This window comes from Wyeomyia smithii, chromosome 3 (genome assembly GCF_029784165.1).
Source record: "Wyeomyia smithii strain HCP4-BCI-WySm-NY-G18 chromosome 3, ASM2978416v1, whole genome shotgun sequence".
Lineage (NCBI taxonomy): Eukaryota > Metazoa > Arthropoda > Insecta > Diptera > Culicidae > Wyeomyia > Wyeomyia smithii.
The window spans coordinates 268573422-268601225 of NC_073696.1; the positions used below are offsets into that span (position 1 = coordinate 268573422).

General features: G+C 39.4%; 2 protein-coding genes across 6 annotated transcripts in view; one reads left to right on the forward strand and one right to left on the reverse strand.

Annotated features, from left to right (window-relative positions):
- Window positions 1-25065, reverse strand: part of LOC129729460 (uncharacterized) — a 139419-nt gene extending 114354 nt beyond the window's left edge. The window contains exon 1 of the mRNA XM_055688044.1: window positions 24998-25065. Within this exon, the coding sequence (XP_055544019.1) occupies window positions 24998-25018 (21 nt within the window). The 5' untranslated portion in view covers window positions 25019-25065. The remainder of the gene's footprint in view (window positions 1-24997) is intronic.
- The window catches only part of LOC129729457 (uncharacterized), a 53282-nt gene that overhangs the window by 4212 nt on the left and 21266 nt on the right, over window positions 1-27804 (forward strand). For 4 of the 5 annotated variants that reach the window (XM_055688038.1, XM_055688037.1, XM_055688039.1 and 1 more), the window contains exon 2: window positions 13291-13789. In XM_055688038.1, coding sequence (XP_055544013.1) covers window positions 13639-13789 — 151 coding nt within the window. In that variant the 5' untranslated portion in view covers window positions 13291-13638. The remainder of the gene's footprint in view (window positions 1-13290; window positions 13790-27804) is intronic. The other variant, XM_055688041.1, reaches the window with a different exon arrangement.

Here is a 27804-nt window from a genome sequence, read left to right on the forward strand (position 1 = left end):
GGCCCTTTGGAGCACTTTGATACCTTCGGTTTTGCTAGTGATTGCTATACCTTTCTAGGAGAAAGACATGTATACAAGCTTTCATGCAAACCCTCATGTGGGAAGAAAATGACGCTACTTTTGACTATCACCTTCATCGTATGCAGTACAATTTTGAAAGTAATAGAAAGATCGCTTCCAAATTGCCTCCTGCCTGTGCACTATACTTATCTTCTGCAGCATTGTTTTATTGTTCACTTCCACTATCACACGTGATTCCGTAGTCCTAATTACATTACTAAAAGTAGTTTACGAGCCGATAGAAAATTGACTATGGACTTATAAAAGCAGTGTTGCCGATCATTTTTGGATTGGAAACGTATAATGGATCTAAAATACAGTACAACAAAAAGTTGTGAATGAACGTTTTAATGGAATGACCTACCTTTATGGGATACGGAACTTTTCTTATAAGGTAGTTCAAATATAATTTAATTATTTAATTTATTTAATTAAGCTATCGATAATTGCAACCAATGATAATTAACTGCTAAAACTTTCTTTTTCTACGTTTTCGAGATCATTAGCTTAACTTAAATTCAATGGTAGTTAATTAAAAAACCATTGGTTTGCGTATTTGTTCCTCTCCAACAATGAATGGATAAACATTCATGAATGAAATATAACTATTTTTTGAGCTCAGTGAGAGATGTACACAGTTTTATTCAAAAATCAATCATCATTGATTTTATACTGAAGTCACAGCATTTGCAATGCTTCAAGTGATCCTTCGCTTGGATTTTGGTCTAGAGCTTCAAATCAGAGTATCCGAATTCAATAGCAGCCTATTGAGAATGTTGTGGTCCCCGTGGCTCTGTGGTTAGCGATGTCGGTCGGCTACGATTCCCGATCGAGTCGAGGATCTTTTTGAGCTTGAAATTTTCTCGACTCAGCACTAGGGCACGGTGTATCGTTGTATCGTTGTACTTATCCTACACATACAAAATGTGCTAAAAACAATATCGATAACGAATTCTCTCAACTAATCTAATTGATCGAGACCGCTATTAGCCCCAAGGCTAAGCGTGCGATATTGTTTTTTGAGAATGTCACGGTTACAGTCGATTCTTGAAATTTTCCGTGAAAAATTTGATCAGTACAGACGGAAACGCTAATTTATCGCTTCAGCAGCTTCTTCAGAAAAAAAGTCAAATATGAACAAGAGCTTTCTCGATTGCAACGGTCCCATGGATTGATAAATTAAGCCAAGAAGGAGTCTTTGAATGTAAAAAATAAAGCCGAATCTAGAACTTAGCAGTTTCAAAAGCGTACTCTACGTCTGTTGTTTTCAAAGATGTTTCTGAATCATCAAAAAATCGTCTTGCCGTATCCCGTCATTCGCAGACTCAAACCCAGGGCAAGACAACAAAAAGGCCCATTTGGACCTATTTGTCCTCAAAAGCACATTTTGTTGTTCAATTTAATATCGGATATGATACTGATTGCATTTCTGTGCTAACCTCGATAGTGGAAAAAGGCACTCTTCTGATAACACAATGCAAAACTGTTCTCACACCTAAAATTTGACGGCCGACAGGCTTTTATTGCTAGCATTCCAAAAACGGTTATTCATTAGATGAAGTTTCGACTGATGTACTTATTACTGATGCTGCCTGCTACCGCACAAAGGCACCTTTTTACTAGAGGAAGTGCCACTGCATCTACCGCAGCTGGCGCTGCCACAGCGGTCTGCAGATACCCGCTGCAGTTACCACTGTTGCTATCCGCTGCTGCTGAGTAAAGACCGTCCTAGTCGCTATCCAAAACTAATATGACTGGTTTAGGCAGAAGCAGGCTCTTAAATAGCCTAATTAGCAACTTCTCGGTTTACTAGGTACATAATTTTGTCGACCGTGCTAGGGAAAGCAAGCACTAAGCGACCAATCAGAGGTCGAATACGCCGTTTCAACAAGGCTTGACAATTTTCAATAGCTCGAATAATCTAAACATATAAAAATGCAGCTCTTTCTGTCTATCCGTCTGCTCCATACAGGCTTGGAAAGTACTGAATCGATCGGCGTGAAATTTTGTATATAGGAGTTTTAAGAGCCAAGAAAGGGACTAAGATAGTTCGAGACCCCTCCCTCTTCTGGAAGGGAGGGGTCCCATACAAATGAAACACAAATTTCTGCACATCTCTAAAACAAACCAAATAAATGGAACCTAATTTTGCATGTGGATGTTTTTTTGGAGTAACAAATATGTCCATAATGGCTTGACATCCCTCCCTTTTCTATAAAGGAGGGGTCCTATACGAATGACACACAAATTCCGCACATCTCGAGAACCAATCGAGCAAGTACAACCAAATTTGGCAGATGAATGTTTTTATGGATAACAAATTTGTCCAATATAGTTTGACACCTCTCCGTCTCCTGGAAGGGAGGGGCTTCCTACAAATGAAACACAAATTTCTGAACATCTCGAGGAATAATCAAGCAAATGGAACCAAATTCTGCATGTAGAAGTTTTTGGAAGCAAACAAAAATTCATGGTGGTTCGTCACCCCTCCCACTTTTGGATTGAAGGGCTCTTAAACAAATCAAACACAAATTTCTATGGTGGTTTGAGACTTCTCCGCACTCTTGAATGGGAAATTAAACAGATATTTCAGGTTAACAGGTTAACCGGAAAACAGCCTAAAATGATCGAGTTCAAAATGAGTATCTCAGAAACCAGAATGATGCACAGAAGCTAAGATCGATCACATATACCATTTTGAATTCAAAGATGGCGACTTCCGATATATAGCATACAGCCAAAATGACCGAATACCATCCAATATGAATGTTTCCGAAACCAGAATGAGGTCAGAAATTGATTTCACATGCCATTTTGAAGTCCAAGATGACGATTTTCGGTTTCTGGAAAACAGCCCAAAGTGATCAAATACCATCCAAAATGAGTAACTCTGGAACCAAAATGATGCAAGGAGCTAAATAATGACCTAAGACACGATTATGGATCGTAAGATGGCCACTTCCGGTTTCTAGAAAACAGCCAAAAATGGCCGATTTCCATCCAATATGATGCAAGGAGCTAAAATCGACCACAGACACCATTTTAAATTTCAAGATGACAACTTCCGGTTTCTGGAAAACAGCCGAAAACTACCAAGTAACACCCAATATGTGTGTTTTTTAACCCAGAATTATGCTCAGGGGCCAGAAATTGTCTCTAAATGCCATTTTGAAATCCAAGATGACGACTTCCAGTTTTTGAAAAACGGCCAAAAGTGAACAATTACGACCCAATATGAGAATCTTTGGAACCAGAATGATACAAGGAGCTAAAAATTGACCTCAGACGCCATTTTGAATTGTAATATGGCAACTTCTGGGAGACAGCCGAAAATGACTAAATACTACTCAATATGGATATTTCCGTGATCGAGTTGATATTTTCAGAATAGAGGTGATGTACAGAAGCCAAAAGTCGAGGGTATTGAATTTGGAATATTTAAAATTATTAATTTATCACTAAAATGGGCGGGACGAAGTTTGCCGGGTCAGCTAGTCAAATGACAAATGATTTGAAATGGGACGTTTTTTCACTTATTCCGTTTTCAGATTTTCATTTCACATATTGTAGCCGAATTAACTTTATTCAGTGAAATTGTGTGTTTTGTTATAGCAAATAACTTTATGAAACGTTAAACAAAGGTAGAAAATCACTACAAAAAGTAACGTTGAAAAAAGTGAGTTAAGTGAGGGCATTTTATAGATAACTCCACAAAAGTTCATTTTAATAAGCAGATAGGAGTATGGTGTCTTCCACTCAGTTGTTTTTTATAAAATGTACTACAAATTTCCCAAACAAACAAGATTATTATATACAAAAATGAGACAAATAAAATTCGTTTTTCACGGTCAGAAAGAAGTAAACCAAACAAAATAACAAACCAAATCGACAGAAAAAAGATGAAACAGACAGAATAGACAGGACAGACATGACAGAACAGTAAGGACAAACAAACTGAACAGACAAGTCTAATAAATTAATCGATCAGTCGATAAAACAAGGAGCAGGCAAAAAATTAATATCAATAACATTCCAAAAGACATGAAAAAAATGCGTAAAATGTGTGTCATTTTTCAAGTGGTGAGACATACAATTAGTTATACATGTAGAGATAAATAAATACCTGAAAAAAACATATGGCTTCCAAATCAGTTAGATGCAAGTCACTGAGAGGAACTTGGATAATTATACAACTAATTGAAAGCACGAACTTTGAACCATACAACATAGACAGATTGCTTACAAAGTTGCTTTTTTTTTAGGTATGCGAAGGTTGATAAGCAATTCAGCTTTTAAAAAAACACAGGTAAACACAGGTTTTGCCATAGAGCTCAAACTGGAAAAAAATGAGAGATTATAGCTTTTTAATTCCTGTGGATTTTGGTACCCCTAGTTAAGATACGTATTAGAGACTCACATAAATTTTACCCCAAGCAAATTTAGAAGCGACGGATCCGGCGATCAATTACTCTGCGGCTTTTTGTCCCACTTCTGCATTCACTAGGGGCACCAAAATTTGAAGAAATGGTTGAAAAGTTATAATCTATGTAGGGAAACTTTTTTGAGATTTAGGGCAACTTATTTTTTTGCTTTTGCGACCAGTGAAATTGAGCTCGAATAAAACAAAGTACATAACATATTTGAGATTTTATAATTTGACGTTTCAAATTTACATAGAAAATACAAAAGATGTAGTGGTCCATTGCATAATGGTGGATAGTAAGGTCAATGTGAAAATAGCTCGAACTCACGAAGACTGCACGCCGATTTTTTATATATATATATATATATATATATATATATATATATATATATATATATATATATATATATATATATATATATATATATATATATATATATATATATATATATATATATATATATATATATATATATATATATATATATATATATATATATATATATATATATATATATATATATATATTTTTTTTTTTTTTTTTTTTTTTTTTTTTTTCAGGTGGAGGGGAAATTTGCATCCAAACCCCTGAGGTGACCAACCTCAGGGAGTGTGGGGTTGGTTTGAATCAGTGACCGGACCCACTAAAACCCCTCCAGTCTCCAGCCCATAATACTCCCCGGGACCACCGCTAGGTATTGCTTCGGGGAGCGGCTTTTGTGCTCTGTGCACCCTCTTGGTTCTATAGATCTCTTTGCTAACTTAGCTAACTAACCTGGAGACTGGCCGTTAGCTAACACTGGCGTGTCGGTGGTCAACCTGTCGCCTGTTTTGCAATTCTAAAACTATTTGAGAGGCGGCTGTACAAACCGCCCTCCAAATGTTTGGGTCTTTACACATCCTCCGAACTAGGTTGTCCGGAGTGGTGTCTGGCCCGCTCACTACCATCATGTCGCTCCGCGCATGCACAAAACGAGGGCACACGAAGAAGACATGCTCAGCAGTTTCTTCCGCATTCGCACACTCGGGACACATGGGGGACCCCGCATGCCCGAATCTGTGTAGATACTGCCTGAAGCAACCATGACCTGACAGAATCTGTGTCAAGTGGAAGTTAACTTCTCCATGGCGCCTCCCGACCCATCCGGATACGTCCGGAATAAGTCGATGCGTCCATCTACCCTTTGCGGAATTGGACCATTCCTGCTGCCATCTGATCATCGAGAATGACCTTCTGGTGCCTCGTATACCCCTTGTGTCACGTTGATCGAAGTATTCTACGTCCTCCTTAATGGCTATGCTGATAGGCATCATGCCGGACAGGACGCAGATTGCGTCGTATGACACTGTACGGTACGCGCTCACAACCCTCAGGCACATGAGCCTGTAGGTACTTTCCAGTTTTCGACGATGACTGTTGGTACCTAACGCTTTGGACCACGCTGGCAAGAAGTTTACGCTTGCTGCCATATACCGCTGAGCTATTGGACATCATTCGAGATAGTCCTGCAGCGGCCGTTGAAGCCCTCTTACAGGCATAGTCGACGTGACTCTTAAATGTGAGCTTATCGTCAACCATAACCCCCAAGAGCTTCAAGGAACGCCTTGAGGTAATGGTGCAGTCACCGACTCTGACCACCGCCTGTTGCTCTAATTTGCGGTTGTTCACAACCGTAACCTCCGTTTTATGGTGCGCTAACTCCAGTTTCCTAGAGTGCATCCAGTCTTCGACCTTGCGTATGCAGTGCGCGGCCGTCAACTCGACCTCTTCGATCGACTCGCCGTAGACCTCTAGCGTGATGTCGTCTGCGAAACCGACGATCACAACCCCTACAGGGAACTTTAGTTTCAACACCCCGTCATACATGACATTCCACAACACCGGGCCCAGGATGGAACCTTGCGGTACCCCTGCGGTGATTGGGACGCACTTCTGACCCTCCTCCGTGTTGTAAACTAGTACCCGATTCTGGAAATAATTTTCCAAAATCTTGTACAACGACACCGGTACGTGGATGCTCCTAAGCGCGAGCGCTATGGAGTCCCAACTGGCGCTATTGAATGCATTCTTCACGTCAAGCGTGACGATTGCGCAATAGCGAATGCCCCAACTCTTACGCTGGAGTGCTACCTCTGCCGTCTTGGTGACAGAGAGAATAGCATCCAGCGTGGATCTACCTTTCCGGAAGCCGAACTGGTTACTTGCCAGACCGTTTACACCCTCTGTGTACTTCACCAGTCTGTTGAGGATAATCCTCTCAAGCACCTTGCCCGTAGTGTCCAGCAGACAGATAGGTCTGTATGCCGATGGGTCCCCTGGCGGTTTCCCAGCCTTCGGCAACAGCACCAATCTCTGTCGCTTCCACCTGTCCGGAAAGAGGCAGTCATCCAGGCACTTCTGCATGACTGCTCGAAATAGATCAGGGGCCACTTTCATGGCCGTCCTGATGGCCAAGTTCGGGATTCCATCCGGTCCCGGTGCCTTGCTCACCTTTAGGGAGTTGGCGATCACGATGAGTTCCTCATTCGTAACCCTTACCTCCTCCACAACCTCTGCACGGCTGCCGTCTCTCACGGATTGGATGCCCGGCAGGTTGGCCGACCATCCCTGGTCTGTGTCTGAGATACTGGAACGTCGGACGTGAGACTCAGCAACCGGAGGCCAAGGATTTGGCTCTTGTCGTGGAAAGAGTCCCTCGATGATGCGCTCCAGCATCGCTGGTGATCGCTCTGCAGGCGCCAACACGCCTTTGGTCTTCGCCATTACGACTCTGTAGGCGTTGCCCCACGGATTCGTATTGGCACTCGCGCATAGCCTATCGAAGCAGGCCCTTTTGCTCGCCTTTATCGCACTTTTAAGCGCCGATCTTGCAGATCCGAATACTACACGGCGCTCTACCCTCTGTGCATCGGTACGTGCACGTTGCAACATCCGTCTTGCACGGAGGCACGCGCTACGGAGGTCCGCTATCGCGTCGGTCCACCAGTATACCGGTGACTTACCATTCCTAGGTTGGCGGGTCCTAGGCATGGTGGCGTCGCACGCCCGTGATATTGTGGCAACTAATTGGTCAGCACTCGGGCGGAGCCAACTGCCCCCCTCGCGCTCTCTTCTCATTGCTTCTGCAAATACCTCGGCATCGAAATGCGATGTCTTCCACCCGCGGACGGTCGGAGTATTGGCTCTACCCGTCGCCTGCCGCCTCACGTTCTGGACTACGCTATAGCAGACCGACTGGTGGTCACTATAGGTGTAGCCATCGTCTACCCTCCAGTTCACGATCAGTCCTGGGCTTGAGAACGTCTCGTCGATGATCGACTCCGCACCATTTCTGCTGAATGTACACTTGGTTCCAACGTTGGCCAGATCTAGGTTGAGCTTTGCCAAAGCTTCCAACAAGATCTGACCCCTCCGGTTCGTGCGGCGGCTTCCCCACTCAACAGCCCAAGCGTTGAAGTCGCCCGCCACTACTAAGGGTGTTAGTCCCGTCAGCTCCATAGATAACAAATCGACCATCTGGGTGAACCTTTCGATAGACCAACGCGGCGGAGCATAACAACTGCAGTAGAACACTCCGTCCACCTTGGCAACCACGTATCCTTCATTTGAGGTTGACACAACCTCCTGAACGTGCATATGGCCGCCGTGCTGGACTTATCTGCAACCCAATTACCGTTTCCGGGAGGAATGCAGTAGGGGTCCGATACGATTGCGATGTCCGACCGCGACTCAGACGCTGCTTGGTATAGCAGCTGCTGTGCCGCATAGCAATGGTTCAAGTTCAATTGTGTCACCCTCACGCCCGTGGTTTCGTGGCCGCCTTACCGGCTGGGCACCGTGGGCCTCCCATAAAGTGCTTGGCGTCCCGTTTTCCAGTACATACCAAGCACTTGGGAGGCTCCCCGCAGTCTTTAGCTTTATGGCCAGCACCACCACAACGCCTACATAACTGGCTCCTAACGGGCCCCTTGCAGGTCCAGGACTTGTGTCCTCCCTCGAAACACCTGAAGCAAACGTCGGGCTGCTGGAGTATGCTCAGGGGACATACTGACCAGCCAACCTTAAGTTTGGCTGTCTTCAGGGCCAGAGTTGCATCGGCCGATGCAAGCCGGAAAGTGGCCACCTGGGTCCCCGCTGGACCCTTTCGATATATATATATATATATATATATATATATATATATATATATATATATATATATATATATATATATATATATATATATATATATATATATATATATATATATATATATATATATATATATATATATATATATATATATATATATATATATATATATATATATATATATATTAGGCTGGGGAAAAATGATCGATTTTCCAGAACCAACATTTTTTGGTTCCTTTTGAGGCCCCAAACAATCCTAAACTTACCGGAAGTCGATTGGTTTTGTCTCCGCTTGGCGCATTGCTTTTCAAATTTGTATGAAAATTTATATGGGAAAACCTACTTTTTTGCATTTACCTTTCTAAAGAGCTCAATAATGATCTAATAATGCACTACATTATGTAATAGTATAGTATTTTAGATGCCTAACAACTTTGCAGAAGGCACTGAAGAGCTAGGATTACCCTAAGAAGAGCTATAGCTGTTCAAAGTTGAGTATGTCGATTTAAATGCAAAAAATCTTGTTTTCTGCCAACATTACCAATGTACCGGCGTCGGTAGGATTTCCATCAGAAATAACTTGTCGTAACGAGTTTATACACTCACCTGGATCAAACGAACGAATTCAGGTCAATATTCTAGGCGTAGGTAGAATCTACAACGTGTTTCAGAGGTAACTTTTGATGAAAATCTGACTAACGCCGGTACACTGGCAGTGTTGGCAGAAAAAATGATTTGCAACATAAATTTCGACATACTCAACTTTGAACAGCTCCAGTATTTTTTTGAGACGCCCTAGCTCTTTGATGTCTTCGGCCAAGTTGTTGGGCATCAAAAAACCTACCTTTCGAAGTCATGAAACCTATGGTTTGAGCCACTTTGAACTTTTTATAATGGAAATGCAAAAACGGTGGTTTTTCCATACAAATCTTCATACAAATCTTCATATAAATTTGAAATGCAATGCGCCAAGCGGAGACTAAACCAATCGACTTCCGATAAATTTAGGGTTGTTTTGGGCCTCAAATAGAACAAAAAAAACTTGGTTCTGGCTTTCTGCTATCAAGTTTCGTTTTTTCCATATAACAATTCCCCACCCTAAATAGAAAAATCTTTCTATTTAGTACTTACTATTTTATGAAAATAATCAAGTCAGGCGTGAGCACGAGACAAGTCTTGATGTCATGTGCAAACCATTTATGTATATTTTTGGCTATTTCTACGTTAGTGAATTCAACTGTCAACTTGCTCGATTCGAATTCGAAACAATTACAGTCTGTAAATAATAATTAAACTCGATTAGTGCTAGCACGAACCTAGAAACCGCTAGTGACCCACACTCGAAACACAACCCTCCACCTTGAATGCATGTAAATGCTCATCACATAAAATGTAGTAGAGCAGCATCCCCGCCGGTAAAGCGAAAGGTCGTCTAGATTGCACGTTAGTGTTACCGAAATCCAGCTGGGAAATGAGTAAGCGAGAAGTGAAGAAAGAGGAACGGGAAAGGAAGATTTGCCCGTTCGCCGGAAAAGCTTAGCCCGGTGATATTTGTCATTCGCTCGTGTTCCCTCAGCTGTTTTGCATCTATGATTGTCGGATTGTTGTTGGCCGATTCTGGCCGGATCCGGACGGACCTAGGACCGTGCCGGGGTTTGTGCAGTGAAATTGACTCTCCGTTTACCACGCTGCTGCTGTTGCTGCTGCTGTTGCTGCTGCTGATGTTGCAGTGGGACGACGGAAATTGCTACTTTGGCCCCATAAGTGGATGGATTATATTATGGTTTTGCATTAGCCTGGTCGGATGTGTGGCGAAAGATGGTGGCGGGGAAGTAACCGGGAATTTCGGAAAACTTGTCGAGTAAGAAATTTCGACGAATATATACTAATTTAGTGCGGACTGATTGGAATTTTAGATAGCTGGCAGGCGCTTGTACAGTGAAGAGGTGAAATCCGACTCACACGATGAAGCCGATAAACTCGTTCTTTGAGCTGATTTTAGACAAGCTCACCTTGCGGCAGCCGTGTGTAAATGTTCTCTAAATTTGGAAAATGGCAGGATTATGGCTCTTTGTTTCCATTATCTCCCACCTTTCTGCACGATACGTACGGAACCCAACTGGGAGGGAAATCTACGTAACAGTGAGCTATTAAAATTGCAAATATCTCACAGATCCCTATCATGTTGGATGTAAAAAGCTTCCATCAAATGCACATCCAGGAGGGGAAGTGTACGTAATTTTTCACGTGGCTGAAATACTGCCTCACACTTTTCCACTGGAGGATATAAAATATTTACAACCGAGTGAGTTTTCTGATTGTCCACAGCCAGCGAACATGTTTCGCTAGAGAGTGAAATGGAAAGCTGAATCACACTTAATATTCTCATCATCATTGTAATCATCAGCCTTTGCATGAGCGCCTTTGAAACAGTTTACTGTTTGAACAGGTGCTGATTTTCCACCGAGTCTGGATTAGACCTGTTAAGTGCGATCGTCTGGCCGGCCAATCACGGCCAATAGACTTCCGACCATTGGTCGATACTAGAGAAATATGCTAAAAACGATTATGTTTTTGCTCTGTTCGTTGCCTCCAGCAGATGGGATCAAAACAGTGGAACAGGGTGAAAAAGGAACGACACAGCTAATATCCTTCCGAAATAGGCAGCTAATGTTTTTGCCTGGCATCGTCACATAATTGTTTTCGTTCGCTTCCCACGAAGCAAACCAAAAAGCAAAGGCGAACACACTTCAGTGGATTTCGTGGAAAGCGTGCCACCCGCTGAGGCTCTCTCTCTCTCTCCCGGGCTCGAGGGCTCTTGGTAATACGATAACAGGGATGGGGTTTTTCTGATGGTTTTGTTTTGTTCTGCGCTAGCAGCGGGAGAGTTTTTATTAAATTTCTGTTCCGGGCCCCATATTATCATCCTACAATTGGTGATTTGATTATAGCACAGAAACGAGTGTTTTTGTTTGGTGAATGATGTGGGAGTGGTTTTCCGTAAAGAGTTTTTACCCGATTCAGTTGTTTTACGAGCTTTCGATTGGAACAATTTCAAAATACCTACTCATTATAATATTCACAATTCGATATGTGCTTCTGGCTAATGATGATGTGACGTCACTTCATCAACGATTAGCCTGTTCGAATAACTACAGTTGGCAATGATAAGAATTTCTATCGACAGTTTAAATTGAACTGATAATTCTGAAAGATAGAAATTGAAAACATCTATTCAGAACATGTTCCTAGATAATTGAATAGAAGAAATTAATTTTGCCTGTGTCACACATAGGGATTTGGATAGTTTTCGAAACTTAATAAAGTGGTATATTTGATACTGCTCTACGAGTCTTGAATTAAAAGGTTATGTTTAGAAGGAAATCAAAACTTTGGATTTTGAAAAAGTCCATTCCTTCAGTGTAGTTACCATTATGTGTAACGAAAGTTGAATCATGTATACTATTCAAGTTATAACAATATCGGCCATTTTAATTTAAATTCAAAGATTTGAAGAAGTGTTTTTAGATGGAATTTTGTCACGAAATGCTGAATAATATATTCCTAAATTCCGGTTGTGAGCTGCTTCAAGCCCGGATGTTGAATCTGTGAAGTGGACAATTTTTGGTTGTGGAAGGTTTTTCTAAAGATCTAAAAGCATTAAAAACTTGTTGAAGTAACAAAAATTAGAAAATCGATACAGGCCAAAGCTAGTCACAAGAATTTTGTTTGAACTTCCATTTCACCTTGAAAGGTATCTCCATCATCAATTTCTCGGATCGCAATTCAAACCTGCTATCCGAAACTCGCTTTCTCATTTTCGTAATAACCCCACTGACAGGCTGACAATGGTATTATTTGTACACAAAAGCACAACCTTCTGTTCAGCCTGAGGGTCTTACATTTCGCTGATTCCCGATAAGCAAAACATATTGAAATCACTCTTTCATGGGATTTCAAAGGCCACCAAGTACAAGGACAGGAAACTTGTGATCGGTTAAATTATCCGCATCTATTTGCATACTAATGAAAATGTGAAACTCGGTTATGATCCCGAAATCAAAATTTTAACAAGCCTAACCGTAATCCTAACAACAACCCCGCCCTAGAAGTCGCCAACAAATGGGCAAGCGTGGGCGAACGTAAACCGACAAAGCTACCAGCCCCACAACAACACCTACCCCAAAAGGGCCGGCTAGACGAGTGGAAGAAGCCGTCGTTCTTTCAACGTACAAAATAGAGGATATTGTGATTACATTTCAGCGCTGCCTGTACTGTACTGATGGGCGACGATGGGATGCCCCAAGCTATACTGATCTGCACCAACATCACTGGGCTGAAGGCAGGAGGAGGGTTCTGGAATAATCGCTCGGATGCCGGGAGGAGACAATTTGATTAGCCATCGTTATTCCCGGTTGTTCCTGGTTTTGAAATTCCAACACCAGTCGAATGCGCACTGGTGCAATGGGGTCCGTAAACCGAGAAACATTTCGTGATTGCGAGCTGGCGGAAAATTGAAATTCTTCTTTGATCGGATCTCTTTGATATGGAAACAATTTTAATGCAGAGTTATGATATTTTTTGTTCTTCCCTAACGACAAGCCGTAACGTCGATTGCGGACAGACTACTAGCCTTTTGTTTGTGTACAATAAACAATCTGTTGCTTCTTATTAGGTTACCGCTCTAATGAGGCTCCACCCCTGCAATCACTCCACCGCTATCGACGTCCAAATCAGTGTAAGTGATATCGAAATGAACAATAAAACCAAAACAGCGTACGATAACACCAACATCGCCTCGAACGGTAACTAAGCAGTGAGATCAACGTCGGAATGAAACATATTCTTTAGGTTCACATACGAGCTGATACACACGAATAACATATATCAAAAGTGACATCACCGTGAAAGCAAAGCGAGCCGGAGAAATAATCGAGAGTTTAATGCCAGTGTAGTGTAGTGCCAGTGGGTTTGGGGTGGGACGTAGCGAGAGCGAGCCACAGTGGATGCAAAATTTAATTTAATGCCGAACAAAGCGAGGAAACTCCATCTTCACCGGCATCGTCGTCGCGGCGGTCCTCCTGGTTTCCAGCAGCAAACGTTTCGAAGTCGAACCGGCGGAATAACGATGAAGAGCTTCATTGGAATGCTTTTGGGATTACTTACAATATCAGGTAATTTGAGAAATGCTTTTGTCTACTATTGTCTGGCGGTACGTACGGGAGAACGAGTTCAGCTGTTGAGGGCTGGAAGGGCAAAAAGGTGCTCTTGCAATTCATATTGTTTATTGGCCGCTAGGAGCTATTTGATGTCATGAGGAGGGAAATTTACAGCCCAGCAGAAGAGACACGAGCGATACAGGGTACAGGTTACAAAATTGATGCTATAATCAAACAGTGGGACATTCGGGGAAAAAGACAGCAACAGGGCGGTTACCGGGTGGCGGCAGCCGTAACGAAACACGACACGGAACCAGATCTTGTTACGAGTTGCTGTGACTAACACCTTGCGGAATTGAAATTTTAGCATTAATTTGCCACCAGATGTAATATCCATCTCCGTTACTTTGATGAAAGATGAAATATGGGTTCTGGGTTTGGTTACTGTTGCAAGTAGCTAATTGTATACTCCACGTAGACTGCTTAAAACTTCAAAATGACCTATCTATGTCCGGGTCCGAAAGGTAATCTTCAGTTCAGACAAGTTGAACGGCTCAAAAGTTACAAAATTTTGAAAATTAAAAATTTGATTGATATTTTTGGCAACATCCTACGGGCCAACAAAACATGCGAAAAAGCGTTTTAGCATATATTTTTTATAGTTATCGTTAATTGAAGTAAAGTTCGATGTTTTTCTTTGCAGGTCTCATTTAAAATGATGTGGAAAAATTTAAGATCGGTCAAACGGTCGAACGAATTTTCGAATTATTTTTTCAAACAGTCGATTTTCTTGACAACCCTATGACATGCTAATATTCTGGCATTGCAGTAGCTTTTTTTCAATGGAGACCCATAGTAGTTATGGATGGACATTATAGATGACAAAATATCTATCTCCAAAATAAAAAAAATATTTCCCCGTTAAAATTTGACATTTTACGAAAAATTTCTTGGGTAACCAAAAAATATACGAAAGAATGTTACTCTAAAGCACGGTATGCAGTTGAAAAGAAATTTTTTTTCCTATCCCAAATCCCATGTAAAATTCATGTACTAATTAAAAATTTTTTCTCATGAACAGTACGCAGCTAAAATGATATCGTAAACCGAAAGTGACGACAAAATACTCTTGATGTGAATACTGCTGCGAAGCGAAATGTCACTTCTTTTGATACGGAATAATGAGCAGTGGTGTTATTCAAGTGCGGAAAGAATCAGGCAGTTGTTTGTTTACTCATCTGATCGTTACTCAGTCCCGAGATGTTTTGGCTTGCAAAAAAGGAGCGACGAGGTGAAAGCGCGCTCAATGACGACAGATAACCTTACTGTGAAGCATTCTCAGTTGTCAAAAGTCCGTTTGGTGAAAAAGGTGAAGTTTCTTGATCCCTCCTTTCTTTTTAACTGCATACCAAGCTTAAGGCCCAGCCAAAAAAAAGTCAAATTTTTTCGATATGAACAAATATAGAACCACTATCGGATCCTAATCTTTAGGTCTTTTTTTAGTGGAAACGCATGGTAGTTATGGTATACCATAAAGATTAAAAAAATTATCTTAGTAATAAACAAAAAAATTGTGGTGAAAATTTTGTAAGGAATCCAAAAATGTATAAATTGATAGGGCTCTGTGTTTAAAGCCCTCTAAAACCACATAAAAGATCATAATCAATGCATGGTTATCGTTATTTATTTACAGTTTTATATTTCTCTTTGAAAGTCCGATTGAATTGATGCCAAAAAATAAAAATCGACTAACAGGCTCAATTTTTTGCAATTTAAAAATTTGGAACAAAAAGGCGATATGAACAACTACAACGACAAAATCTACGTGTATTCGAAAGTATCTACAGAAGTTTACGGATTTTTTCAGTTTGCTATCCTGGGATGAATTTGCAAATTCAATAAATTTAAAGAGAATTCTCCCATGATTCGATCCCATCTAAAATATGGCTGTTAGTGACAATAAAGTTATGTACTTCTTTTTTACCCTTTTATTCGAGATTTTACCAAAATGATAACACCCGTAGAAATCCATTGAATCTACGAGCTAGCACGAAACAGTTATGGCATCTTTGGTTATAGGTCATTTCTTTTCATTGGAGACGCACGGTGCTGATGGTGGACATCAATGATTGAAAAATTGCATATCCAAAACAAACAAAAAATACCTCTGCTAAAATTTGATGTTTTAAATAAAATTTTCTGATAATCCAAAAATTACCAACTTATAAGGCTTTGTGGGTCTCAAACTCTTCAGAACGGCAAAAAAACGGTTTGTATCATAATTTTTGCAAGGTTATTGTTATCAAAATCAGTAAACCGGTTTTAAAAGTCTTTGACAGTTGAAAATAAAAAAAAAGTAGGAGGTTGTATCCAAGACACGACCGCATAACTACAAGAACTACGCACACTATTAACAAATGCATTGTTGTAGGTGTTTCATTAATGAGTCAAAGTCTACTAATGCTTGCTTTGTGCTGCCTCAACAGTGGGGTAATGAAGATACTGAAAACACGAGCTGTAAAAGCTGTTTCACATTCTTTAAATTAGACGGCTGCTACAGATTTAAATTGCTACTATCCAGCACAGATTGCTCGCTTGAGTTGTCAAAAAATTATTAACTTTCAAATATTTGTTTATTTGCCTTGAGAAAAGCATTTTGCTGCTCAAAATTGGATTTGCTGATGGCAACCTTTGTGCTGCCCCAACAGTGGGGGAGTTAAGATACACGGACAACATGCACTGTGGAAGCTATTTCACCTTCTGTAAATTAGACGGCCGCGACAGATGTAACTGCTAGAATCCGCACAGAATGCTTGCTTACGTTGTCAAAAGTTATTAACTTTCAATGACTTGTTTATTTACCTTGAAAAAAGGCATTTTGCTGTTCAAAATTGGATTTGATGATGACGATTTTCATGCTGCCCTAACACGGGGGAATAATGGCAGTCTGGCGACACACGCTGAGAAGAACCGCGCTGCTCCTGAGACGTGGTGACCAACCACAGGGCTAGTGCTGCTGCTAAGGAAGGACGACTGCTGTTGACAACTTGTCGCTGTCCAGAACTATTATGAGCGGCTTCGGCTGAAACAGGCTCTTATATAGGCCAAATAGCATGTTTTCAATTGCAAGGTATATGATTCTGTCGACCTTGCAGGGGAAGCAATCATATGACGACCAATCAGAGGACGTAATTTTCGTTTAAACAAGGCTTGACAATTATCAATAGTACAATAGTTTGCATAATCAATCAACAATTTTCTACATTTGGGTGGATGCGTGTATAATTTTCCAAACAATTACTGCAAAAATGAAGGAAATCGGTTGAAAACAAACCGATTTATAAGCATTTAAAAAGGGACATATTTCGTCCCCTTTTCGTTAATAGTTTTCCTATTCACATCCCTATATGGTAGGCTAAAGAAAAACGTAGTTCTACGTCAAAACCTAGGGGCCAAACAAGGAAAGGGTTTGGAATAGAGAAAAACTACAATAAGTTTGAGAATGACCGGAAACTATACGTGAATGGCATTTTCTTTCTTCTTAAATCAATACATGTGCTTGTATATGCTATATTGTATGGTCACACATGAAGAACGCATTGAATCTGTCCAAAAACGATTTCTTTAGTCCGCGCTTCGTAAGCTTAATTGGACCACAGAACAGATATGCAACTTCAAACAAAACTCTGCAGCAAATCGGTGCCCAAGCTTTCGCATTCATTTTTGCTGTTCCATCCTACATTCAGGCCCGGGTTTGAAAGGGGGCAAAGGGGCAATTCCCCGGGCCTCCCGATTCAAGGGGCCCCCTAATCCTAGGGCGACCTTTTTTTTTTGCTCGTAACCTCCCTCTAAATGTTTTAAGAAAAGAGGGCCTCACAAACAAATTTGCTCCGGGCCCCCCACCGTCTAAATCCAGCTCTGCCTACATTGATTTTACGACAGTTCACTCCAATAGTTTGAACATGCACCAATAAATTATTTTTCTTTGCTTCAATGACCAGGCAAAAAGGTGATCTTGAATAGTTGAATCTATCAAAATCAAGTATTCACAATAAACGTCAATAGAACAAATTAAACTAAAAATCTCTCAACCATTCAAACATTGTTTAACAAATTTTCTTGGATTAAACATCTCGCGACTGTTGAAACTACTTTAACCTGTTAGTTGATTTATTTGAATATCTTCGTTGGACTTGGAAACCGAATTTCTCGAACAACGATAATATTTTTTTCTCGTACCGTTTTTGATACCTAACATTGCAAGTAATGCATATCAGACGCGCTATACACAGCACTGCTTACGACATTAGGTACAATGTAGAAAAATGATTGTCGTTAGTCGAGATATTCAGTTTTCAACTTGGGCAACAGTGAAATTCATTAAAAATATATCTACATAAAAACCGTTGCACGTATGCGGGTGGTACTGTAAGATTACCATGAAAAGGCTCCCTCGCTATACCAGTACCGGGGAGAACAAAGGATTCTCTCGGCGAAAAGCGGCGAGAGTTCATACAGTCCTTTTATTGAATGAATGGAATATAAGCGTAATAAAATTTCGAGTATAAAATGCGTCCTCTCCACCGCCAGATGTCGATACTTAAAATAAAGAGATTTTGTCTCATTTTTGGTTCTTCAGTTGAACAGATGTGATTGGACAGCACTTCCCTTACCATCAAATGAAGCACGCTGCATGCTTATAGACATACAAGCACTTAAATAACTTCGCGAACTTCCAATGCTTTATTTTATCAATGATATATCACAACTAAATTTCTATGCACCCAGTCGTCAATTAAGAACTCGTAAAATATTTTCGGAAAACTCTCATAGAACTGAATACTCAAAAAATGGCCCAATAAATCGCATGATACGTCATTATAATCAGCGCTGCGAAAATATCGACATCACTATGGGCAGAAATCAAATCAAAAAACGACTAACTACTGGAAATAACGTATAGAAAATAAGAAAACATTGTGGTATTATAACTGTAGTCTACATTTGCTGGACAAAAATAAATAAACTGCAAAATTGTAAATTGCAAATTGTAAATTGCAAAAAAATACGGATAGGTCCTAATTTTATAGGCCTTTTTTCACAATAATGGAAACGCATGGTGGTTGTGATAGATATAAGGTGACATCCATAAATTACATAACGCGAAAAAAACGATTTTTGGACCCCCATCCCCCCACATGTAACGAAACGTAATGCCAACAACAATTCTCCCATAAAAATTACGTAACGCTGCAGAAGAATTTCATTGATAAAAATGCTGGTTTTTGGAGAGTCTTTCCAGAGATTTTTCGTTACGTAACCCTGAACTTACCTCCCCCCACCCCTGTGTAACAAACCGTAACGCTCAAGGATTCCCCCTCCCCCCTATGAGCGTTACGTAATTTATGGATACCGCCTAAGAGATTAAAGAAATTCTTTTTCATATTCTATGAATTCTAAAGAAGAGCATAGTTTGATATTTTGAAAGTCTCATAAATTACCTGCAATTTGAGGCCAAAAGATTCAAGGACGGTTAAACGCCTCAAAAGTTACAATTTTCAACAATAATTCGATTTTTTGGATGTCGTCATGACAAGATAATATTCTGGCATAGCAGTCGCTTTTTGCAATGGAGACGCGTAGTGGTCAGTGATGGAAACGAAACGAATATGATGCAATCATTATGGGTATTCATGTCGAGCTCGTAAACGAATACCCAGCCGTAAAAATACTCACCTCCATTGACGAGTAATGGAAGATACACAGTTTACGGCTGGGTATTCGTATACGAGCTCGATGTGAAGAGCCCTATTGTTTAATCTCCACATGTACACATCATGGAGTGTACAGACCGCGACTTAACTTGAATCCTCTCAACACATAATGAAATGATGATATGGTGCGTAGGTTTCTGGTAGAAAAAAGACACATGACTAGACTACATCTGCTCTGAGAAGCAATTCACGCGTTGCGTTTGTCTCTCCATATTCCGGTCGTTAGGGGAACAAAGAATAGCAGCAGAAGAATATCATGTCGCCTGAGCAGCAGCAGAGGTATGCTGCGGTGAGAGGTAAAGTGTGGGGGAAGGGACTAGGGACTAGGGAGAGTATGAGAGCATACATTGTCATTTTCTTTCTTTTTCTGCCAAAAAATCATATTCATGAGTCAAATGAGTAACAACAAAACAAGATCTGATCGCTCTGTGTAACAGAGACGAATAACTTCATATACCGAGTTGTGCACATTGAGAACCATATGTTGTGGTGTACACTAACGACAAGCAATATATCGTAGAAATAAAAGCAGAGAGAGTGAACCATCACCGATACTTTGTTATTCGCATACTGACGACGATGTCAACGCATCTTAGGCTTGTTTTATATGTATTCAAAACCGCTAGAGGTGAATTTTTTCCATCGCTGGTAGTGGTTAAGGTGGGCATTGAAGATTTAAAAAATTTACCTAAAATTTCTTGAACTTTGGTATCTCAAGAAATCTAAAATTTCTCGAGAAACCAAAAAAAACGAAACGATAGAGTCTCCTGGTTTTCAAACACAAACGGCAAAAAATGGGTTTTCTAATAATTTTCTCCGGGTAGTTGTTATTCAAAGTCCAGTTTGAAAATTTTCCCCCAAAGGTTTTTTCAATTTGATTTGATGCCAAAAGGTTCAAAATTGGTTAAACAGCTCAAAAGCTACAAGTTTTCAAAATTGAAAATATTTCGAAAAAAGCGACTATTTGAGCAACTCTAAGGGCCAAACAAAATAAATAATGATCGATTTTTTTTCGATAAAGAACAAATATAGTGCTTAGTTAATCTTAACATATAGTTGTTTTTTTTTTTCAATTTTATAGTTCTTTTCTTAATGGAGATGATTGTTGTTATTCAAAGTACAGTTTGATATTATTTCCTGAAAGGCCCATTTTAGTTTAATGCCAAAGAATAAAAAATCGGTTGAACGGCTCAAAAGTTACAAATTTTTGCAAACTGATTTTTTTTTTATTTTTCGGGCAACCCTATGAGAAAAAGAATCATCCTAAGGGCCAAACAATACAATATGGGTTCCAAAGTTTTTCGATAAAGAACAACAACAGCGGGTTCTAGGATGATCGGAGTAAAAAAATCGGATAGGACATATTTTTATATTTTATCTACCTCCAAAATAGAACCATATACCTCTGTGAAAAGTTAATATTTTATGTAAAATTTTCTGAGAAATCAAAAAAAAAACTAGCGGTCTCAAACATGGACATAAATGTCAGTAAGCGGCAGTCTCTTGGAAATGCAAGCAATGACGCAGCGGCAGCGGCTGAATAAAATGAATAAGCCGATTTTGCCCGGCAATCGCGACATGGTAGTAGCGATGGACGTCCAGCCTTATCTCACCATAGATGGCAACGACTGGCAGGGCACTTCGTATTCTACTTCCCCCATGAAGGAAGTGAGCACCGAGGTGAAGTTCATTTCACACACCAGGTTTCCCTAAGAAGGTGCTACTGTGGCTGACAATCAGTGATAGAGGGATGTCAAAGCCGCTCTTCTCACGCTTCGCACTGACCGTGATCGGGGAAATTTTAAGTGTAGATGTGCCTGTCGGAATTTGCGTCGATAAATAAGACGTAGAAAGTATTCAAAACCATGTCTACAAGCATGTTTTCGCCAGCCATGGCAAATGTTTCGGGTCACTACCGGAAGGCCGCTCGTAAGGGCGTCGAACTTGGATGAAAAATTTATCTGTTTTAGTTTTTTTTCTATCGCCATCCGAAAAAAGGCTAAATTAAATCGATTTTCTAAGCAACCTTGTAACAAAAAGAATCACCCTAAGGGCCAAACAAACAATACGGGTTTGAACATCTTTCAATATAGAACCACTACACTGCCCATAATCGCATAATTGTAACATTTGCAAAATTGGTTGTTCGAGAAAATGACACTTTTATATTTTGACCTTAAATGCATTGTTCCCAATATATTCTTACAAATAAACGCTTCAAATAAACTTAGTATCATGAATAAAGCACTACTTTACACTATGTATATATTGAACATGAAATTTTTGCAATGATACTTTTATGCCGTCACTTTCAAGGTACTTTTGGTGTATATCACAAGGGAAATGAAGTTTGAACAAAGAAGCAGAACATCAGAAACGGATCACCGGTGGTTGGCTACCGGACCAGAATAACCTCCGAGTTTCAAAGGATCCAGATGTGGATTTGGATGGAAGCTTTTTTGACAAAAAAGTCGAAAAAGTTAAGTAGTGTGACAATTATGCGGTTATTTACGCTATGTGACAAAACAACTTGGTATTTTTTACGACTTTTTTCAAACAAACATAAGTATATTTTTTCAGATGTAAAAAATACATACTATTTCAAGCAATTCCCAATAAAATGCACGAAATCCATAAAATGTCGAATGTTACAATTATGCGATTACAGGCAGTACAGCGATATCAAAAATGATCTGGAGCTAAACAGGACAGTAACTAAACTAAATTGGATAGGTCTTAATTTATAGGTCTTTTTTTTTTCTCAATTAAGACACGTGGTAGTTGTGATATACATGAACAATTAAAATGTTCTTGTCTTTAAAACCCCCCTAAAAATTAAATAGTTTATGCAAAATTTTTCTAAGAGATCCAAAAAATATGAAACGATAGGCTCTCCTGGGCATCATTTGAATCCTTTGAAACTGCAAATACGGCTTATATCATAATTTTCGACAAATTATTTTCGCTTAATTAACATTTTTCCTTGAAATTCCAAAAGATTCAAAATCGGTTAAACTGCTCAAAAGTTACAAATTTTTGGAAACTAAAGTTTTTAAAATATGTTAAAATATTTTTGGCATCCCTATGACAAATAGAATCACCCTAAGGGAAAAACCATACAACACGGGCTTTAAATTTTTCCTTTCAAGAACAACTACAGCGGTTATGGGAATGATCGCAGCTTTAAAAATAGGTCTTCATATTTAGGTATTTTATTTTGTTCCTATGGAGACGCATGGTGGTTATGGTGGCATTTGTGATTAAAAAAAAATCTACCTCCAAACCAAAAAATACGAAAATGAAATTTGAAAAAACCCGTCACGTAATTGGAAAATTTAAGGCGACATTTTAAAGGCGAAAAATAAAATCAAAAGTAACCAGCATACTCAAAATAGAAAATTAAAGAAAAAAAATTCTTGATTCATACATTTCTATTCTTTTAGCGCTGAAGTTTCCATGATGAGTTCTCTATTGCTATCAAATATTGTCCAAAAAACTATTCGCAGTTCTTGGTATATAATTTCCAGAATTTATATTCAGCCTGGTATAAGAATCAAATAAACCGCGAAAGCGTTTCCACAAGAACAAATGCTTGAGAGTATCCCATATCAATAAATATAAAACCAGTGAATAAATATAAACAGAGCACAGAAATTTAAATTAGATAAACCATGAAAGCGTAAACCAATAATTCATGAAAAACATCTTCAGATTTATTGACAGATTTTATTCCTTCAAGTCGCGTACCCAAAAAGTTTTTTCATCTGTTTTACTATTATTCCACTTCCATGAAAAGCAAGGAAATAGAAAATCCGTGCAAAAATACGCAATCAGTCCAAACTGAAATTGAACGCTAAGTGACAACAGACACATATTATTATTGTTTTATTTTAAGTTTTCTTTCACGTAAAAAATTTTTCGAAAGTTTTCCTTGGTGATGATATTTGAAATATTTTCCAAGACTAGCTGTTATTTTACGGAGTACGACAATTGAACTAAATTTATTGTTCAAACAAATCAAAAATTAAAATAAGTTACGAAATTAGGTTAACAATTATCTAGTGATCGATATTGGTCTGGGAGGAGTCCGGGCCGAACCTCAGTCCAAAGTCTGATCGGAACAAAGTCTTTGAATTCTAAGGTCCTACATTATTTCGAAACAAGACCGGAGCATGCTTTCAGGGAAAATTCCAATTCAACATCAACAGTAGAACTGAACTGAAATGACCTGAGTAATAACGACAGATTTTCTTCTCTCTCACTTTGTTTAGTTATTTACAGCGCCAATATAAAAGTTTTTGACGATTTCTTACCAAAAATCGAAAGCTTATGTAGTAAGCTAAGCTATGCAAAGAATATCATGAAAAATGTAAAAACAACTTAATTTTAAATCAAATAGTGTCTCTCAATGTTACTTAGAACTTTTAAAAATTGCCAGAAGTATTATGTGGGTACCAATCAACCCAAATGAAACCATTCGACAAAAATATAGAAACTGGAAAGAGTTCTCCATCCATCAAGAGATCAATGAAAAATGTTCGACAAAGTGAGAAAAACGATAAAACCAAAAAACAACGAAAATTTATGGTTTTATGGAAATTTTCGAAATTTTTTGATTAGCTGTTTAATGATTTTCCCTCAACGCCAGAACAGTGATACAACTGGTCATCTGTACAGAACCAAAACAGAGTCAGATAGGACCAAACCGAAAACAAACATGAGAGGCCATGAAGATCGCCATCCTTAAAACTTTTCGTGCAGGCTTTCGTTGATCAAATTTTTAATCTAAAAAACAGAAATGCTCCGTTAAATCAAGAATTAGTTATATTAGAATGCTGTATTTTACGAGAATATTTTTAACGAGTCGTATCAAAGTATCAAAGAAAAAATACAGTACAGTCAATACACAATCCTTTGCCGGTTGTCCCATGGCCGTTCCCATTGCTAACTTACTAGCCTGAAAGCGAAAACAACCGACGAGATAGACAGATCGAAATAAAACGAAAAGCTATGAAAGTGTGTTAGCTCGTCGGAATAAATGGGCTTGAGAACTAGAGAGTTGAGCGTAGAAAATGACGAGCCCCGGCTTTATAGAAAATCACAAACCGTGCTTTTTTTGCGAACGCCCAAGTTTGTATCCATTCAAAATGACACCTTCTTGGTCACACCAAAAACCGTAAAAATGCCTTCCAAACAAACGGACACAATCAGCCAACTTTTACGGCACAGTTACTCAGGTTCCCACATCAATCCGATTTACTGCTCATCAGAACAGCTTCGTAAGAGCAACTTAGTGCAAAATACCTTCGCTTATAGTATGAAAAGCGCCTGTCGCCCCGTGCGCTGCTACCAGCAGTAGCAGCATAATAACAGCGAAAACTTTTGCACCATGACGATAAAACTGCCAATCTCGAATGCCATTATCTACGCTATTCTTCTCCGTACTTACTCTTTTTAGTTGGTGCAACATCCTGCAACCATGCACTTCACCGCGGAACCTTTTCTGCCTCTTACGAGTGCGAATGTGAACCGTTTCGTACGCCCATCGAAATTGTCATAAAGGGGCTCCCTAGGTAAGACTAAAGGGGCAAAACACAGATTGTAAAAACCCCCTATCTCTGTAGGTATATAAGCTTCTCTCGAGTCTGATAACTCGTTAAGCGAGTGCACTGGAAGTTTTCCGCTAACCCCGTCTCCCTCCCTGTCGTCATCCCGTACTCGTCACTTCACTAATTTTTGCGATTCCCAACAGTCAGACAACACCTGACGGCTGCCGGCGGGTGGCGCACTACTACGAGCACACCCGGCATCGGTCGAAACTGTAGCCACACCGTGTGACACTCTGTTGCGACTTGTGACTGACATCCAACCAGGGAACTGGCATTCCTTGTTGTGAGGGGGGAGGGAGGGTGACGGACGGACAGGTGGGATGGCATTTGGCGACCATATCGCTCGTGATAAACGTTATTAAATGTTGCAACGTTTATGCACGTGTAGGTTGTGCCGGCAGCCAGCCAGCACGGCAGGTGCAATAATATTATGATTCTTGCGACGTGCCGCGGACGGTGATTTGATGAACTGTGCATTTAGTCTTTTTTTGTTGTGTTTGCTTGCATTGCTTTATGTTAGTACCTATTTTTTTTATATTTTTGTGTGTGGTTTTGTTCAAAACCGCTGTGCTTGAAACTAGCTTGCTGTGTTATTGTTATCATATTGCACTATTTAAAGTTTTGTTGTGGTGGTTTTGTGTTGATGTTTTGGTTACTTTTTTATGGCCTTTGTATCGTTCAGTGATTATATTGACTGTTTTTTTTTTAGGGTATCATTGTGTATCAATAGGTGCTTATTAATTTTAATGTTATGATTTAAGGTGAAGCTACAAATGGCCAATAGGGTGGGACAAAAAATAAATGTTAGCTCCCATGCACTTTTCGTGTTCCTTATGGGTCCTATAACAACTGTGTAACTTTTCAGATCGATCGGTGAAACGCCCGATTTGCGCCCGATTTTTATAGTTTACATACGATTTTATATGGGAAAATTCACTTTTTCAAAACTTATTCTCTAGAAATTCCCAGCTGGGTCCTAAAAATATATCGATACATGATATTCGTAGGATATTTTCCTGGGAAAAACTCTTCTGAAGACTGTAAGGCGCTACGATGCTTGTAGATACATCTATTCACCCCAAACTGATTGAATGTCTGACGGACGGCTCACAATTGAAATTTTCCAGCAACACTGCTACAGTGTTGCCGGCAGCATGAGAAATAATTTCGCGTGGAATAGTTTTCAAAGTGTGATTTTTTCTCATAGTATCTTCGGGGAAGCCTCCAAGATAAATTTAAGCGATATCATTTCTCATCACATGGTTGAATTTGCAACAGCAGCATGCTGCAGCAGTGTCGCTAGTAAAATTCAATGGTGAGCCGTCCGTCAGACATTCAATCAGTTTGGGGTGAATAACTGTTTCTACAAGCATCGTAGCGCCTCATGGTCTTCAGAAGAGTTTTTTCCAGGAAGACTTCAGAAGAGTTTTTTCCAGGAAAATTTCCTACAAATATCATGTATTGATATATTTTTAGGACCCAACTGGGAATTTATAGAGCATAGGTTTTGAACAAGTGAATTTTCCCATATAAAATCGTATGGAAACTTTAAAAATCGGGCGCAAATCAGGCGTTTCACCGATCGATCTAAAAAGTTACACAGTTGTTATAGGATCCATAAGGAACACGAAAAGTGCATGGGAGCGAAAAAATAACACCATCGCTTTTTTCCCATATAACCGTGTCCCAGTCTAATGGCCAATTTCATGTCACTACTTCGAATTTTTAAAGGCACAAGACCTCGTAATAGTAAGTGTGTCACCTGTGGAAACGATATTTTATGTTTACTGTAGTAAAGCAAACCTAAAACAGCGTATTCACAGGGAACGCACTAATTATATCTGAGTCAAGTGCTTTTTGACTCCAAAGTGGTGGCTCGAAAGCGGACAGTCGTACGAAAGATCAATTTTTATGTATGGGTCATTCCATACGAAGTGACCACGAAAAAGCACAAACTTGAACACGACCATCACAGATTTTGTTCAAAGTTGAGAGAATTATTCATCTACTGTCACTTTGGAAAAATCTCAAATTTGGTGTCGATTGGAATACCCCCCGCTCTGTGGGACCCCCCTCTTTATTGCAAAGTCACGCATTTTTTGTTCAAAATCTCTTTTTTCTTTTTCTTACAATTCATAGACGTAAGATGTCCGAAAAATACTGATAGATGATTTATGGAGGAAATAAACCAAGGAATCCAGAAAAAATATGAGTTTTGACCGGAAGTGTTGCCAGATAAATTATTTTTGTATTTGAAAACTAAATTTACATTTTTCGGCAAATGCAGCCATTTTTATCTTAAATTTGATAACTTCATCGTGTTTCTTGGAAAATTTCACATAAGAAACAACTATCATCCCGAGGTATTATGAGCCAATCTCGAGATATAACATTTTTACGAAAAAAGTTGTAAACTTCGTAATTAATTTTTTTTACAATTTATAGACGTAAGACACCCGAAAAATAATGATAGTAAATTTTGAAGAAAATAAACCAAGGAATCCATAAAAAATATTATTTTTGACCGGAAGTGTTGCCAGATAGATTATTCTTGTATTTTAAAACTAAATTTGCATTTTTCGGCAAATGCAGCTAATTTTATTTTATATTTGATGGTTTCATCGTATTTCTTGGAAAATTTTACGTA